Genomic DNA, 12,864 nt, shown 5'->3' with positions numbered 1-12,864 from the left:
AGTTGCCATCCATCATCTCCAATCAAACGCTGATCCGGCGTTTCCTGCAGTGCTGATTGGTTAATTTACGATTAGGGCGGGCGCATTCTTGCTGTCCGCCAGGCAGCAGTGACTTCAGTATTTTGCCGCGAGGAGCTCGTGGGACAGATGAAACCCTCACCTGGAGCTAGACGGTCGTCCACGGGTAGGCTGCACGTTTCTCCAGCTGTGTAATTGTGTGTCTGCATGAACTGCGTTAGTGTTGATGCTAGCCTGGTGGTGCATTCCCTATGTACTCCCCAAATTTTAGTACTTACCCTGTGGCTGGTCCACTGTTGAGAGCTGAGTAATGGGTAAATGAATCAAACCCTCCTTAAGACCCACTGAGAATTACACTAGCATTTTAACTTTAGCTCTTTTTTTTTATTCTTACTTTGCAGTGCACCTGTTTAGACAAAGGCTGTCCAACCGTTATGAAAAGCCTGAAAGCAAAATTTAAAAAGATTGAGGTAAGAGCCATCTGTTGTGTGGCATCTTGAGTTTTACAGGTGGGTATGTTTTAAAGGAGCACACCTGTCTGATATGCTGCTTCAAGTTATTTGGTTTTTAAATGAATGTTAAGGTGTTGAACTGGACTGTGTTATGTAGTCATTTATACAGTCCCAGGTTGCTTTCTGTGTGTATGTGTAATGGGGGGCAGTGGGATTTGGTGTCACTGAGCAGCAGGAAGGCAGGACTGTCTCCAGACTGCAGCTGTAACCAGAGATCTCAGGTAGCCCTCAATTATTCACATGTACCTGCACACACACACATGCACACACAAATAGCTCCTATTATCCTGCTGTCATCCCTTTTCACATGAAAGCTGTTTAAAATGTTAACTTTACTTTTTAAATAAGAACCAACAGAGAATTATAGCAATCCTCTACACGATGCAGTGTGGTGTATTCAAACTGATAGGCTGCACTGAAAGTTGCTGGTTTATCTAACTAGACCTACTTGTGTTAGCATTTTCATGGTGGTGATGCTTTTAGAACAATTATAGGCTTTTCTTTGTGCTGTATCACCCTGACTTAGTGGCAATGAAGGTTACCTCTTTAGGTGAGACTGTGTGGACTATAACTTAACACTCCAAGAGGCCAGATAGGTAAAATTGCTAGTTCGGGCTGTCCTGTTTTTGTGGTTTGTACCTATTTGTGTTTGTGTCTTGCTTTTCTCCCGTTCCCTATAAATGACGTCCCAAACCTGCAGAGCAGCGTGCAGCTTGTCCAGCTCCCTTTTCCTGTTTTTGCTGAGTCCTCACATCGCACAGGCCCTACTCTGAAGCTGCAGAGGCACAGATCTGTGACGCTGACGCCAAGGGGTACTGTTGGAAGACCTGGCAAAAAAAAAAAAAACTAATGAAGAAAAGAAATGAGGTGGCTATAGAGAGGAAGGCACAAGAGAAAATGTTAGGTTAGAGAAAGGAGGGCAGTGAGGAAAGGAGGGAGAGTGTGTGTGGTGCAGTGGATAGACTGTTACGACTCTGCTAGCAGCTGGAGCAGGACGAAAGGATGCTGTTTTAAATGCGGAGAGGGAGGACAGAAAATAGCTGTGTTATGTGTAAGTGCGTCACAGTTTATGTGTGACAGTCCTTCGTTTTCACTGGAGGTATGATTTCACAAGAGCATAAATTCTCTGGTAGGTAGAGCTTTGCTGTGTTTTTGCTCTGACCTCTAAAGGGTAGCTTAAAGAAACTTAGGGGTAGCTGATTTTTTCTCTCGATCATTTGGAGTGTGTTTGTATTGTTATGAAGCCAGGTGGCAGTGTGTATTGTCTGATAGGAAACACTGCGGTGGCTTCGTATACTGTAGCTGTATTTAGTTGTGTGTGACACCCTGTTAGCAGCATGGATCCTCAACAGCCTGTTTATAGCCTGATGAAGAGGTTCTGTCCTTGTTTCAGCCTGCTACCGCTGCCAGTAGGTATCACATAGAAATATAAGTGATTTTTTTGCCTCCGTAGTTTATAATATTTCTGTATTTAAGTTATTTTGCATAAACTATAAAATTGTTGTGCTCTGTTGTCTTTACTGTGTTTTTCTTTTCTTTACTGGATCATTATCACTAGTTGTTGCCCATTCTAACTGCTCCATATTTCTCAGTCAACTGTTGTGTTGAATGGTAAGAGAAGTGGTACGGTATCAGTTTTCGTGGTGACCTGTTCTCTGTTTTGGCCCCCTCAGAGTCAGGACTGGAGTAAGAGTGATGAAAGGCTCTTGCAGGCTGTGGAGCAGAATGAACCCGATAAAGTCTCAGCTCTCATTGTCAAAAAAGGTCTCTGTCCTACCAAGCTGGATGCTGAGGGCAAGTCGGCGTAAGTTGAGTGCCTAAGTCTGCTGTGCCTTCAACCCTGTTGAAAATTTGTATCCAGGTAGTACCAGGAAGCCAACCAGTTGAAATGAACTCTACCATTTATGCCAAGAAGAGTGGTCAAATATCAGCTAGACCTGTGCCAGAAACTTACCAACAGTTACCAAAAAGTGCACCTTAGACAAAAACTCTGGGAAAAAAAACTGTCCAAAGAAATCATTAAAAAACTTAAATTACAATCACATTCATGTCCATAATTAGGGAATGTCAATCTATGACCACAAGTGTAAATAAAAGTAACTAGAATCTTGAGCTGAAACTTAACTGATGAGAAGGATCACTAATTGTGACATTTTGCAATAGAAATGCAGAAATAAAAGCCATTTTTATTTTTATCCTCTCACCTGTAAGATGTGGTGGCATGTCCTGTTTCTCCTGACAGGCTTCACCTCTCTGTATCCCGAGGCCGGCTAGATTGTCTGGAGGTTATCATCTCTCATGGTGCAGACATCAGCGTCACCGATGGAGCCGGTGAGGGATTTTATTAAACAGAAACATAGTTGTATCCTGTAAGCCACTGGGCTGTTTATAAAATACATGTAACTGTCTGACTCCAGGCTTCAGCGCCCTTCATCTTGCAGCCAAAAATGGCCAGTCTGAGTGCTTAAAGAGGCTGTTACAGGTAAAAAAAAAAAACCCAACAATGACACCATAGCTAATCAATTAATTATTGAAATCATTAATAAAAATAATGGCCATTATTTTAAATATTTATCCGGTTACCAATGATGCGTGCTTGTTTCCTCTAACAGGAACGAATGGCGGTAGACTGCACGGACAGCATTGGAAGGACACCGCTCCATCTTGCAGGTCGCTGTTACAGCATAAAATTATTACACCAGTTTATTTAATTCCATAACAGTTTGCTTATAACAAGATTTTATTGATCGTTCTGTTTAGAAATTCAGTTGAATTTAATCATGTCATTGCAAAACGTACTATATGCAAACTTTTAATTGCCTGAACGCTGGTTATACTCACAGCGGTCAGTGGTTGCATGTCCTGCACTGAGACCCTGTGGGACTTTAAAGCCAATCTGGATGCCCAGGACACTGTAAGTTTGACAATTTAGCTGTTTGGTTTGCTGTTTTTGCTGACCCAAAATAAATTTTATTTTTATTTATTTTTTTCAGGACGGGGCCACCCCTCTGATATTGGCAGCCCAGATGAGTAGAGTGGAACTGTGTGTCTTTCTATTGGGTCGAGGTGCAAATGCAAACATACAAGATAATCAAGGAAGGTAGTGAACTGTTATTGATAGTATCCCAAATATTGTTTTCCTTGCATGGCTTGGTGAGGCAGGGTATGACTGCTTGGGCCTTCATTTCCTGTTTCTTGAAATCATTATAGATGCAATGACTGAAGTCAAACAGGTTGGAATTTCACATCACTAGAAAGTGTCATGAAACCACTAGAACCCTCTAGCTAAGCTAGAACAAAAATAAAATCTCTTCAGGATTACTCCCACAGCAGTCTGGGTCTGCAGAAAGGATTCCCATAGAATTACTCCAGTAGTCGAGAGATTTGGAGGGATGCAGGTCAGGATCTCCAGCTGGGGCAACAGCTTTTGGGTTGGCTTTAGACGGCCCCTTGGAGAGGATTACTAGAGAACAGTCCTCGGGTTAAAATTAACAAGGGAAAAGACACAAATTTGACATAAAATGAAAAACTGCAGTATTTTCTGCTTCATATTGAGTATCCTGCAGTGTGTTTGTTTTTTGTTTTTCAAAACACATCCTGACTTTTATAACTGGAAACTTTGAACAAAATGAAACATTGCGCCTTTTTTTAGCATATTTTATTTTGCAATGATTGACATGCCAAACGAGATAACTCTGCACAATATGTAAGTGAAGGCCTGGAAAGAAATAAACATTCTCTAATACTTCTGTAGTTTCTTTTTGTATTGCATTCCTCATCGTAAGTATTTTTTTTATTGCCTTGTAATTATATATTGTGTGGGGTCACAGGTCTGCGTTGATGCTGGCCTGTGAGAGTGACAGCGTTGAGACTGTAGAGGCTCTGCTGAGAGGTGGGGCCAACACACAGCTGGTCGACGGCCTCGGACACAAAGCTACCGACTACAGCGTAACCACAGGCAACCAACGTATCATTGAGATGCTGCAGGATGGAGTACCTTCAGGTATGAGGCCCAAGTTTTCTTTCAGTAGTGTTTGCATTTGCTTTTGTTCTAAGATCTCAAAAGACCTGTCTCAGTAGTGCAGCTCAGATAATCAAATTACTGAATGTTTGGGAATGGTGAAAACACAGCTACTCTGATCCCCACTGTAACACATGGTACACAGTGACTTTCCAGAGATAATCAGACCCAGAGTATGGTTTGAGTTGCTGTGATATTCCAGATCCAGACATTCTCATTGGCCTCCTTGGAAAACAACTGTAATAGAGGGAAGTGGATCAGAAGGACAGCTGGGCGTGATTGTAAAGTGGGGCATAAAAATGAAAAAGGCTGCTTCCGCTTTTATCTCTCAACAAAGACTTTGCTGATAGGTTACATGGAAAACAGATGTTTGACTTTTTTTGAGAAGATGAAGGAGGTAATTTGGTGTGCACATGATGCCTGACCACATCGGTTCATAATAATTTGAGAGATTTTCATAGATTTACTGCATAATACATGAATGGCACCCATGTAAACTGCATATTAGAAAGGGATTTCAGGGCATTGTCTGCATGTTTTTCTAGCTGTTTTCTGAGTCTCTGTGCAAGTGAGGTTTAAGTGCTTTAATGTTTCTTTCCCTATGCATACATAGTCTCTGAGGGCGCAGGGGAGGAGGTAATGTTGCATATTCTTGTGCTGCATCACTCCTTCCATAAATGAGATCATGGCTCACTTTGGCAATCATATTGTGCATGTTTTCCAATATGAGGTCATTGTTTTTTTCGTTTTGTTTTTTTTGTGCTGCTTTCTTTGTGTTGGCTTTCTTTCTCTTTAGTTGGCGACCTTTTGTCTCATCTTGATTTTCTCCATTTTTTCCCTTTTGTTTGTTTTTTAAGTTGAGTTTGATCTTTGCTTGCTTGTTATCACCCTCTCACCTCAATGCAGCCTTCTCAAACCCCCTCAGCCGCTTCATCAGTGCAAGGGGGGACTACCCCCCGCAAACGGAAAGCTCCTCCACCACCTCGGTCTCCTCTTCAGGTACTGTAAGAAACATGTTAGTGGGCACGAAACATTTCTCTGTTCAGTGTTGTCAGTATCTCCTGTACCCTAAACATGAAGTGATATTAGTTTAATAGTTGAGAAATGTTACACCTGAGATTTTCTTTTGATTGACTGTAGGAAATAAAAAGATGTGAATGAATTTTTAGTTTACAGCTCCACTTGGCACTCTGAAAGAATTGGCAGGTGTCCCTGTTTATACTAATTGTACCATCATTTCTTTGGTGAAATCTCTAAGCTACAACATTGCTTCTCAAGACATTAACTGGATTGTTTATTGATCTGTGTGATGTGATTCTCTTGATTATTTTTTTTTCTGATCTCAAAAATGCAGGGTGTGCCACCTTCCCAAAAGTCCCAGAGTTCAGCTCCTCCTGCCCACTCTCCAGAGCCCCATCAGTCCCAGTCCCCACCTCCCTCTCCCCAGCCTCAAGAAACCCAGCAGTCACCCCAGGTTAGCACTGTAATGTTGGCTCTTATTTGGCTTTTAAGGGTTTCTTCCTTTATCTTAACATAAAAGGCAGACTATTGTTGGTTTAATTATTTTGTGTTGGGTTGTTTTTTGCTTGTTTTGTTTTAGGCTGAAGACGAGGAGGTGTTTGAGGAGATTCGGCGGCTGCGACTGGAGAGAGGCCGTCTGCTCCAGAAGATCAAAGCCTTGGAGCAGCAGCAGCAGAGTGCCCTCTCTGCCTTGGAGGAGGTACTGAACAAGAGTCTCCTTAATGCCTTGCGTGCATTCCCTTATTTTGTTTAAACCATGAGTGATTGAAATTGTACTTTCTGAATGCAACTGCAGTGGCCAATATTATGTGTGTTTGCTCACTAGCTTTCCCAACTAAAGAAACGTCTGGAGGAGGCAGAGGCAGAGAGGGACAAACTGCTTGAGGAACTGAAAGCAGTCCATGGTATTGGGGCGAGTGACTCTGAGGACCTGGATGAAATGCTGGACTTCCCAGGTATGCGATCCAAATATTTGTGACCGTTCCCGTCCCTAGCACAGAGCGTGCATGCACTTCATGCCGGTGTCATTGCTGTGCCACTTGGGTATTCTTACATCTTTCATGTCAGGGAGTCATGCTGATTTATTTTTGTCTTTGTTTCTTTTTAACTTTCGCTCTAGAAAAGCTGCTCTCCAAGCGCTCCAGAGCCTCCCCTGCTCAGGATGAGGCCTCTTCTCAAACGGACATTGACTCAGTCAGCCCCTCTCCTGCCCCTGCAGACCCAGGAGCTGTTGCTGAGCTGCATAAACAAATAGAGGAACTTACTTCCCAGAATGCTGAACTTGTTCTGAAAGTTCAGGTCAGGCAGCATAAATGCATAAATACACAGCTAATGCATAAGTACCTACTCTCACACATGCACAGACACCATTTTCATGCCTTCATTATGTTGGCTCATTAACAAAGATAAATTGGTAGTCAAAAGAGTATTAATTGGTTTCCTGGCAAGAGATGAAGATTCTGTTTCAAGAGTTGCTGAGTGTCCTTCATTCAAGCATTAGTCATGACCACTTAAACTTTGGGACGCTTCACTTTGGTGCACTAATGTACCCAGGCAGTTAGTTCATTTAGGTATAAATAGAACACAGCAACATCAGATGTAGACATGGAGGCATTTTGCAGGCGTTCTATGCTGACCGGTTCATGCTAGTTGAAGTTAATCAGAGCTTATTAGTGCTGATGGTTTTATGAAGCATTCTGTTATAGTGTGATTGTTCATTCCCCACTGGAAACATGAAAAGTCCAAACTCAATAAAGACTTAAATAAACTGAAGTAAAATTGAATTGAACTGGCAGTATATGCTCATGTGCTCACACTGTCACAAAAACGTGGTACTCTAACGACACTACCTGAATTTTCTGTGCACATTCTGTTGGGCTCACATATTGAAGCTAACTGAGTTTTTAATAAGCTGCTATAGTTTCACCTCTGTTGTGTACAGATGTTGGAGATGTTCGAGAAGGATGACACAGACATGCAGACCTCCAGTTCGGACTTTGTCCCTCTCGTTCAGTATGAAACCCTGAGAAAAGAGTATGAAACCCTTCAGGAGCGCTTCTCTCAGGCCCAGGCTTCAGCAGAGGCTTCAAGTGTGGAAGAGCAGCAGTAAGAATTTATTTGAAATACTACCACTTCAAACTAGAATCACAGGAAGAGTTCCCGTTCACTGGCTCTGGCCTTCATTCTAAAATGTGCTTGTTTACAAATTGAGTCCTCGTGACATAAGGCTTCATGACTGCTGTTGCATCATGTGTATTATTTTTCTTTGAAAAAATATAAAACCTCATCTGTGTTGCAGCTAAGCAACAAAACACCTCAATAATACACTGAGAAAGTGTTATCTAATTCTGAAGCAGTCACTCATTTACACCCTTGTTTGTTTAACAATAAGCTGTATGTCACTTGTTTTCATAAAGGCTAAATATTTATAATTGATTAGAATTTACGTTGGGTTTTTTTGTTTTTTGTTTTTTGAGGACATCACCTTGTGTTATTTTCTGTAATAACTAAACGTCTGACTCATATGAATATAGCATGTTTTCTTAATTTCACTTCAAGTCTCTGTTGTTTTGCAGTGATGATGAGCGCTCTCAGGGAGGAGCTGCAGATTCAGAGAATACAGAAGCTCTGAAGGAGAAGCTGCGTGAGCTGGAGGAGCAGTTGGCCTCTTCCAAATCTGAGCTGGAGGAGCTAAAGGAGCAGATGCGTGTCGGGGTGCTTTCTGTGGAGTGTGGTATAGGGGATATTGCTGCAGCAGGTGCTGGGGCTTCAGAGGAGGGCCTGAGCCAGGAGGCAGAGCAGCTGAGAGCCAGGGTGACAGAGTTGGAGGAGGAGCTTTCTAAAAGAACGGGTGAGGCTGGGGGTCAGAGCAATTCGGACAGTGACATAATCAAACAGCTGACAGAGAAAGTAAAGGAACTCCAGGCTGCTCTGGCCCAGAAGGAGTCTACAAAAGAGGAAGAGGAGAAAGAAGACAAAATAGAAGATACAGAAACAGTGAAGTGCCTACGTGACAACGTTGCTAAGTTGGAGGCAGCCCTGGCAGAGAGCAGGTTATCAGAAAAAGATAGAGGCGGAGCAGGAGATGGAGATCAGGTCCATCGCCTTCAGGAGCGTTTGCACGAGCTAGAGGGAGAACTGAGGAAATGTGTGCCCCGCTCGGAGCTGGAGGAGGTGCAGGTGAATCTGGGACTCCAGTGTGAGCAGCTGGCAAGGGAGAGGGCGGATGTGGCTAGAAGGCTCAACGATGCCCTCCTGGAGCTGGAGAGACTCAGACCTCCACCACACGGAGAAGAGGAAGATGAAGAAGAGGAGGAAGAGCATTCAGAGAGTTCAGAGCCCTCAGTCATATCAGGTACAACTGATAATGCAGTGTCATTTTGCATGAGTAGAAAACCATTGTATTTAGTTCACAGGTTGAGTTCATGTGTTATTATTTGTGCCTCTGTCCAATCAGAGCACTCCAGACGCACCTTAGCAGCAGTGAGAGAAGAACTTGAAGTAGCGAGGCAGGAAGCAGCTCAGGCTCTGGATTGTCTGTGCGCCGAGCGAGAGAGCCGGGCACAGGACGCCCTGCAGCTGAAGGACACGGTGCCACTTGCGAAACATAAAGAGGCGCTGTCGGCGGTGTCAGAACAACTTGCTCAGACACTGCAAGAGCTCCAGGAAGAAAAAACCCTTCGGGGCCATGCTGAGGAGCAGGCTGCCTCACTGGAGGCTAAACTGCAGGCCATGCAGGATGCCATTCCCAAAGAGGAGCATGAGAAAGTCAAGGTCAGCAGAAATGTACAAATATGATAATAACAGCTCAAAAGGTCAGTGATCAAAAGTAGCTGATAAGGCCGGGCTCTTCTTAAATATGTTAAATATAGACTCAGCAGAAGAAGCTTGTTGATAAATGGAAGGAAAACCATTTCCTCCACTTTTAAAGGACAGGTTCACATTTTTTCATCACCTTAACTCACGTGCACAATATACAGTAATAAGTTGCTGTAATTGTTCTGTAAAAAGCTAATTGTGAGTGAATCTGCCTGCAGTGAAAATTAATACATTTTATCTGAAGCATGAAACTTCAGGGCCTGAATGATGCCTCCATTTTTTCCTGAAAAATCTTTAATATTAAATACAACGAATTACAAAATGGGCATTTGCAGTTTCTTTAAATTGTTTATTGAGGTATGGAGAGAAGTAAGAGCTATGCACATGTGCTTTTAGTTGACTTCTCCTTCTGCTTTTAATTTTATTCAACCACAACTCTTAAGCAAACAGATCCCTTGTTAATGAACCTTGCCATCTTGCACATTATTAAATGGCATATGATAATAATAATAATGATAATACTGATATTGAATTTCCAAATTTTAGAAGTTTGTTTTAAATGCACACATGGTCAGACGGAATAAAACTCTTCAGTTAATCCTGGCTCGTCTCACAGGCAGAGCTCCAGCACGCCCTGCAGGAAAGTGAGAGCGGTGCAGCAGCAGCTCGGGATGCTCTGAGTGAGAAGGAGATGGAACTGAGAGAGCTGAAATCCCAGAAGGCTGCAGAACAGGGTCTGATTTCTAAGGAGGATCACGAGGCCCTTCGGCTCTCTTTGCAGGCTGAGATCAACGCCGTCACGGCCCGTTTCAACGATCTTACTCGTAAACACGAGAAGACCTGCACTGAGGTCTGTGTGTCTATGATATTATGTGAGACCTCAGATGTTATTGTTTTGCAACAGCAGCAGTAGCTGTGGGCCTTGATGCCCTCCTGCCTGCCTTTACATTATCCTACTCCATTACTTCTGTAGTTCTTTTTGCTGCAATGACCCATCTGAGTCATGTACTAAATTTGCTTGTGCACTACCAATTCAAAATATAACAAAACAGCAGAAAGCAATACAGCTATCCTACTAATTTAAGTTTTTATTATATATTTTTGCATTTAATTGATTTTAATTGCTGTAAAAAAATTAACTTCCCAAATGTGGGATAAATAAAGTACATCTAATCTCATTTTAGGGACACTCCAAATTGAATTTTCCTTCACATCTGCTGTTGCATTTAAATAATAAACTAAACGGCTAAATGCAGAGATTTTTTTTTTTTATTAAGAGGCAGGATGAGACTGTTGGTATTATTTGTCTACTGCAGGTATTCCAGGTACAAAGGGAGGCACTCTTTAACAAGAGTGAGCGGCAGGTCGCAGAGTCGCAGCTCGCCACAGTTCAAAAACAACTTGCTGAACTACAAGCCCAGTCAACCCATATCCAGGAACTCCACAAAGACATCCAGGAATCGCAGAGCCTCGTGAAAGAGAAGGACCGCAAGGTGAGATGCTAGCTGTTCATGAAGTTCACGGCTGCTCTTGAAGAACAAGGTTGTGAAAAGTGATGTGTTCAATATGTGTGCAGATAACAGAGCTGTCAAAGGAGGTGTTCCGACTGAAAGAGGCCCTGGGGGCTCTCTCGCCTCCTCTCGGAATCACCTCTTCCTCCTCATCAACCCATCATGGTAACCCTGGACAGCAAATGGCTCTGCAGAATAGGATTGCCATCCTCACTCAACAGCTCCAGGTGATCTATTAGATTCAAAGTGAAAATGTACTCATAAGTCTGGACGAATAAAAAGGTTTTGAGTGGTTTTTCATTCTAAATGTTTGGATAGATATAATTGATCTGAGGCCAGCAGGGAGCTTATTCAAATGAACACAACCACAATAACTGAAGTCAGCTTTTAGTGCACTTGGATCTAATTCTGGGAACAGTTAAAAGATCTACACTTGATGACTGGAAAGGCCTGACTGGGTTGTAGACAGATTTGTACTGTAATATGATAATGATATTGTCCTTTTTTTGCAGGATTGGGAGAGAAAGCACAAAAAAGTGGTGACTGTATACCGCTCACACTTACTGGCAGCTGTGCAGGTCAGTTCAGTGCACTCATATGCACAACAATTAGGACTGAAATGGAAATTTGTTGAGGATTTGTTTGTGTGTCTGTGTCTACTTTGGATCACACAACAGCAGTCTTTGTATAATTACATCAGGTGCGTACACATTGTTGACCCTGTTGTTCTGACTTTTTAACCCTCAGCTGTAAAAGACGGAGTACTGTAGTCATCCTGCCAGGCAGGCAACGCTAACACACACGTTTATGAGTGTGATAACTCCAGAATGATGCAACATAGGAGTTTCAAACTGATACAAAGGTGTATCTACTATAAATCTCGGACAAATTTAGATCTCAGTGACCTTGACCTCAAGGTCAATGTCAAATTGATACCAAAGGTATATCTAATAGGAGCCTGAGGGGTACCACTGGCTGCCGCCTGTATTTTTCAGTTGATTTATCTAGATCACAGTGATTTTTAGTGTTCAGTTCATTGTTCATTTGTTATTACCTTTTGGCGTGCTAGCTATAATTTGTTCTATGTTGTTGAGCTGGCTGCATAGTTGCTTACCTTTAATGCTTTTAGCAGGTAGGAATTGTCTTCTTGATGCCTCTCTTAAAATGGGACAGTTATTGTAATGTTTAGTTGGTGACATTGTTTTTCTGGAAATACAAGTATCTTGGACTGCTATTTGCAGTATCGGTTACCTTTCATTTCAAGATGGCATCATCGTCTGTCAACAGGGTCGCATGGATGAAGAGGTGCAGCATTTGCTACTCCAGATCCTGAAGATGACACACGAGGGGCAATGAAATTTAGAGCATCTGCAAGTTTCTCTCAGCTCCAGTCCCCTCTACAGGGCAGCATAGCAGCTCTATCACAGCAGCCTGTGGGACCAGTACCCAGTATAAAGCCAAATACAACTGATCTGTGGTCAGGTATAGCTGCATGCTTGTAATGTAGTAACCCAAACAACCAATAGAAAAATGGAACATGGAGTGCCTTTATTGTGTAGTATGTGAGGAGTTTATGAAAGCAGAATGTGAATGTGACAGAGTGAATATTTAGACGATACCAGATGCATTGATTTGTTTTTTTTTTATATAATAGTTTTAATTAAAAAAAGAAGATAAATTCTCTGCGGTTCACTGTGTTCTTTTTAAAGTGATCCATCAAAGAGTGTCGGTTGACTGACTCTGGGCTTAACTGTGGACCCGATACATTAGCACACAAATATAGGATCCATTCCAGTAACTATACTACGAGTGTGCGAGAAAAATGCATAGTAATATGTCAAATGCGTATTTAAAACACTAAGGGTCCTTATTTTACAGTATGTAAGCCAGCATGCTGTTCTGGCCATCCTGATCCATGACCCTCTGCAGCAGCTATACACATACATTAAGGAAGCTAGAGACA

At 42.4% G+C, this 12,864-nt stretch overlaps 1 protein-coding gene across 2 annotated transcripts; it reads left to right on the top strand.

The window, feature by feature from the left end:
- Nucleotides 1–18: 18 nt before the first annotated feature.
- On the top strand, nucleotides 19–12,582 carry ankrd24 (ankyrin repeat domain 24). 2 transcript variants are annotated; one of them, XM_086282369.1, is made up of 22 exons: nucleotides 19–184; nucleotides 420–488; nucleotides 2,204–2,334; nucleotides 2,773–2,861; nucleotides 2,948–3,012; nucleotides 3,143–3,200; nucleotides 3,374–3,444; nucleotides 3,524–3,630; nucleotides 4,361–4,533; nucleotides 5,477–5,550; nucleotides 5,906–6,025; nucleotides 6,152–6,271; nucleotides 6,398–6,527; nucleotides 6,692–6,870; nucleotides 7,514–7,677; nucleotides 8,148–8,926; nucleotides 9,029–9,345; nucleotides 10,007–10,240; nucleotides 10,707–10,883; nucleotides 10,967–11,128; nucleotides 11,414–11,479; nucleotides 12,189–12,582. In XM_086282369.1, exons 2-22 carry the CDS (start codon nucleotides 453–455, stop codon nucleotides 12,255–12,257), a joined length of 3,321 nt encoding a protein of 1,106 aa, XP_086138495.1. In that variant the 5' UTR covers nucleotides 19–184; nucleotides 420–452; the 3' UTR covers nucleotides 12,258–12,582. The 2 variants fall into 2 exon arrangements, with proteins under 2 accessions (XP_086138495.1, XP_086138496.1); XM_086282370.1 differs by lacking the exons at nucleotides 19–184; nucleotides 420–488; nucleotides 5,477–5,550 and adding exons at nucleotides 989–1,939; nucleotides 5,165–5,187.
- Nucleotides 12,583–12,864: the final 282 nt, after the last annotated feature.

The sequence above is a fragment of the Aulonocara sp. 'chitande type north' Nkhata Bay genome, linkage group LG23, assembly GCF_057382095.1.
Source record: "Aulonocara sp. 'chitande type north' Nkhata Bay isolate Kocher_YH1m ecotype deep benthic linkage group LG23, A_spYH_male_GT1.1, whole genome shotgun sequence".
NCBI lineage: Eukaryota > Metazoa > Chordata > Actinopteri > Cichliformes > Cichlidae > Aulonocara > Aulonocara sp. 'chitande type north' Nkhata Bay.
Note: the sequence above shows the minus strand (reverse complement) of the source record. Positions and strands in the feature narration are given on the sequence as shown.

Coding starts and splice junctions, on each gene's coding strand:
- ankrd24 (XM_086282369.1), top strand. CDS start 453: ATGAAAAGCCTGAAAGCAAAATTTAAAAAGATTGAG. Junction 3,631..4,360: donor ATACAAGATAATCAAGGAAG/GTAGTGAACTGT, acceptor GTGGGGTCACAG/GTCTGCGTTGATGCTGGCCT. Junction 11,129..11,413: donor TCCTCACTCAACAGCTCCAG/GTGATCTATTAG, acceptor CTTTTTTTGCAG/GATTGGGAGAGAAAGCACAA.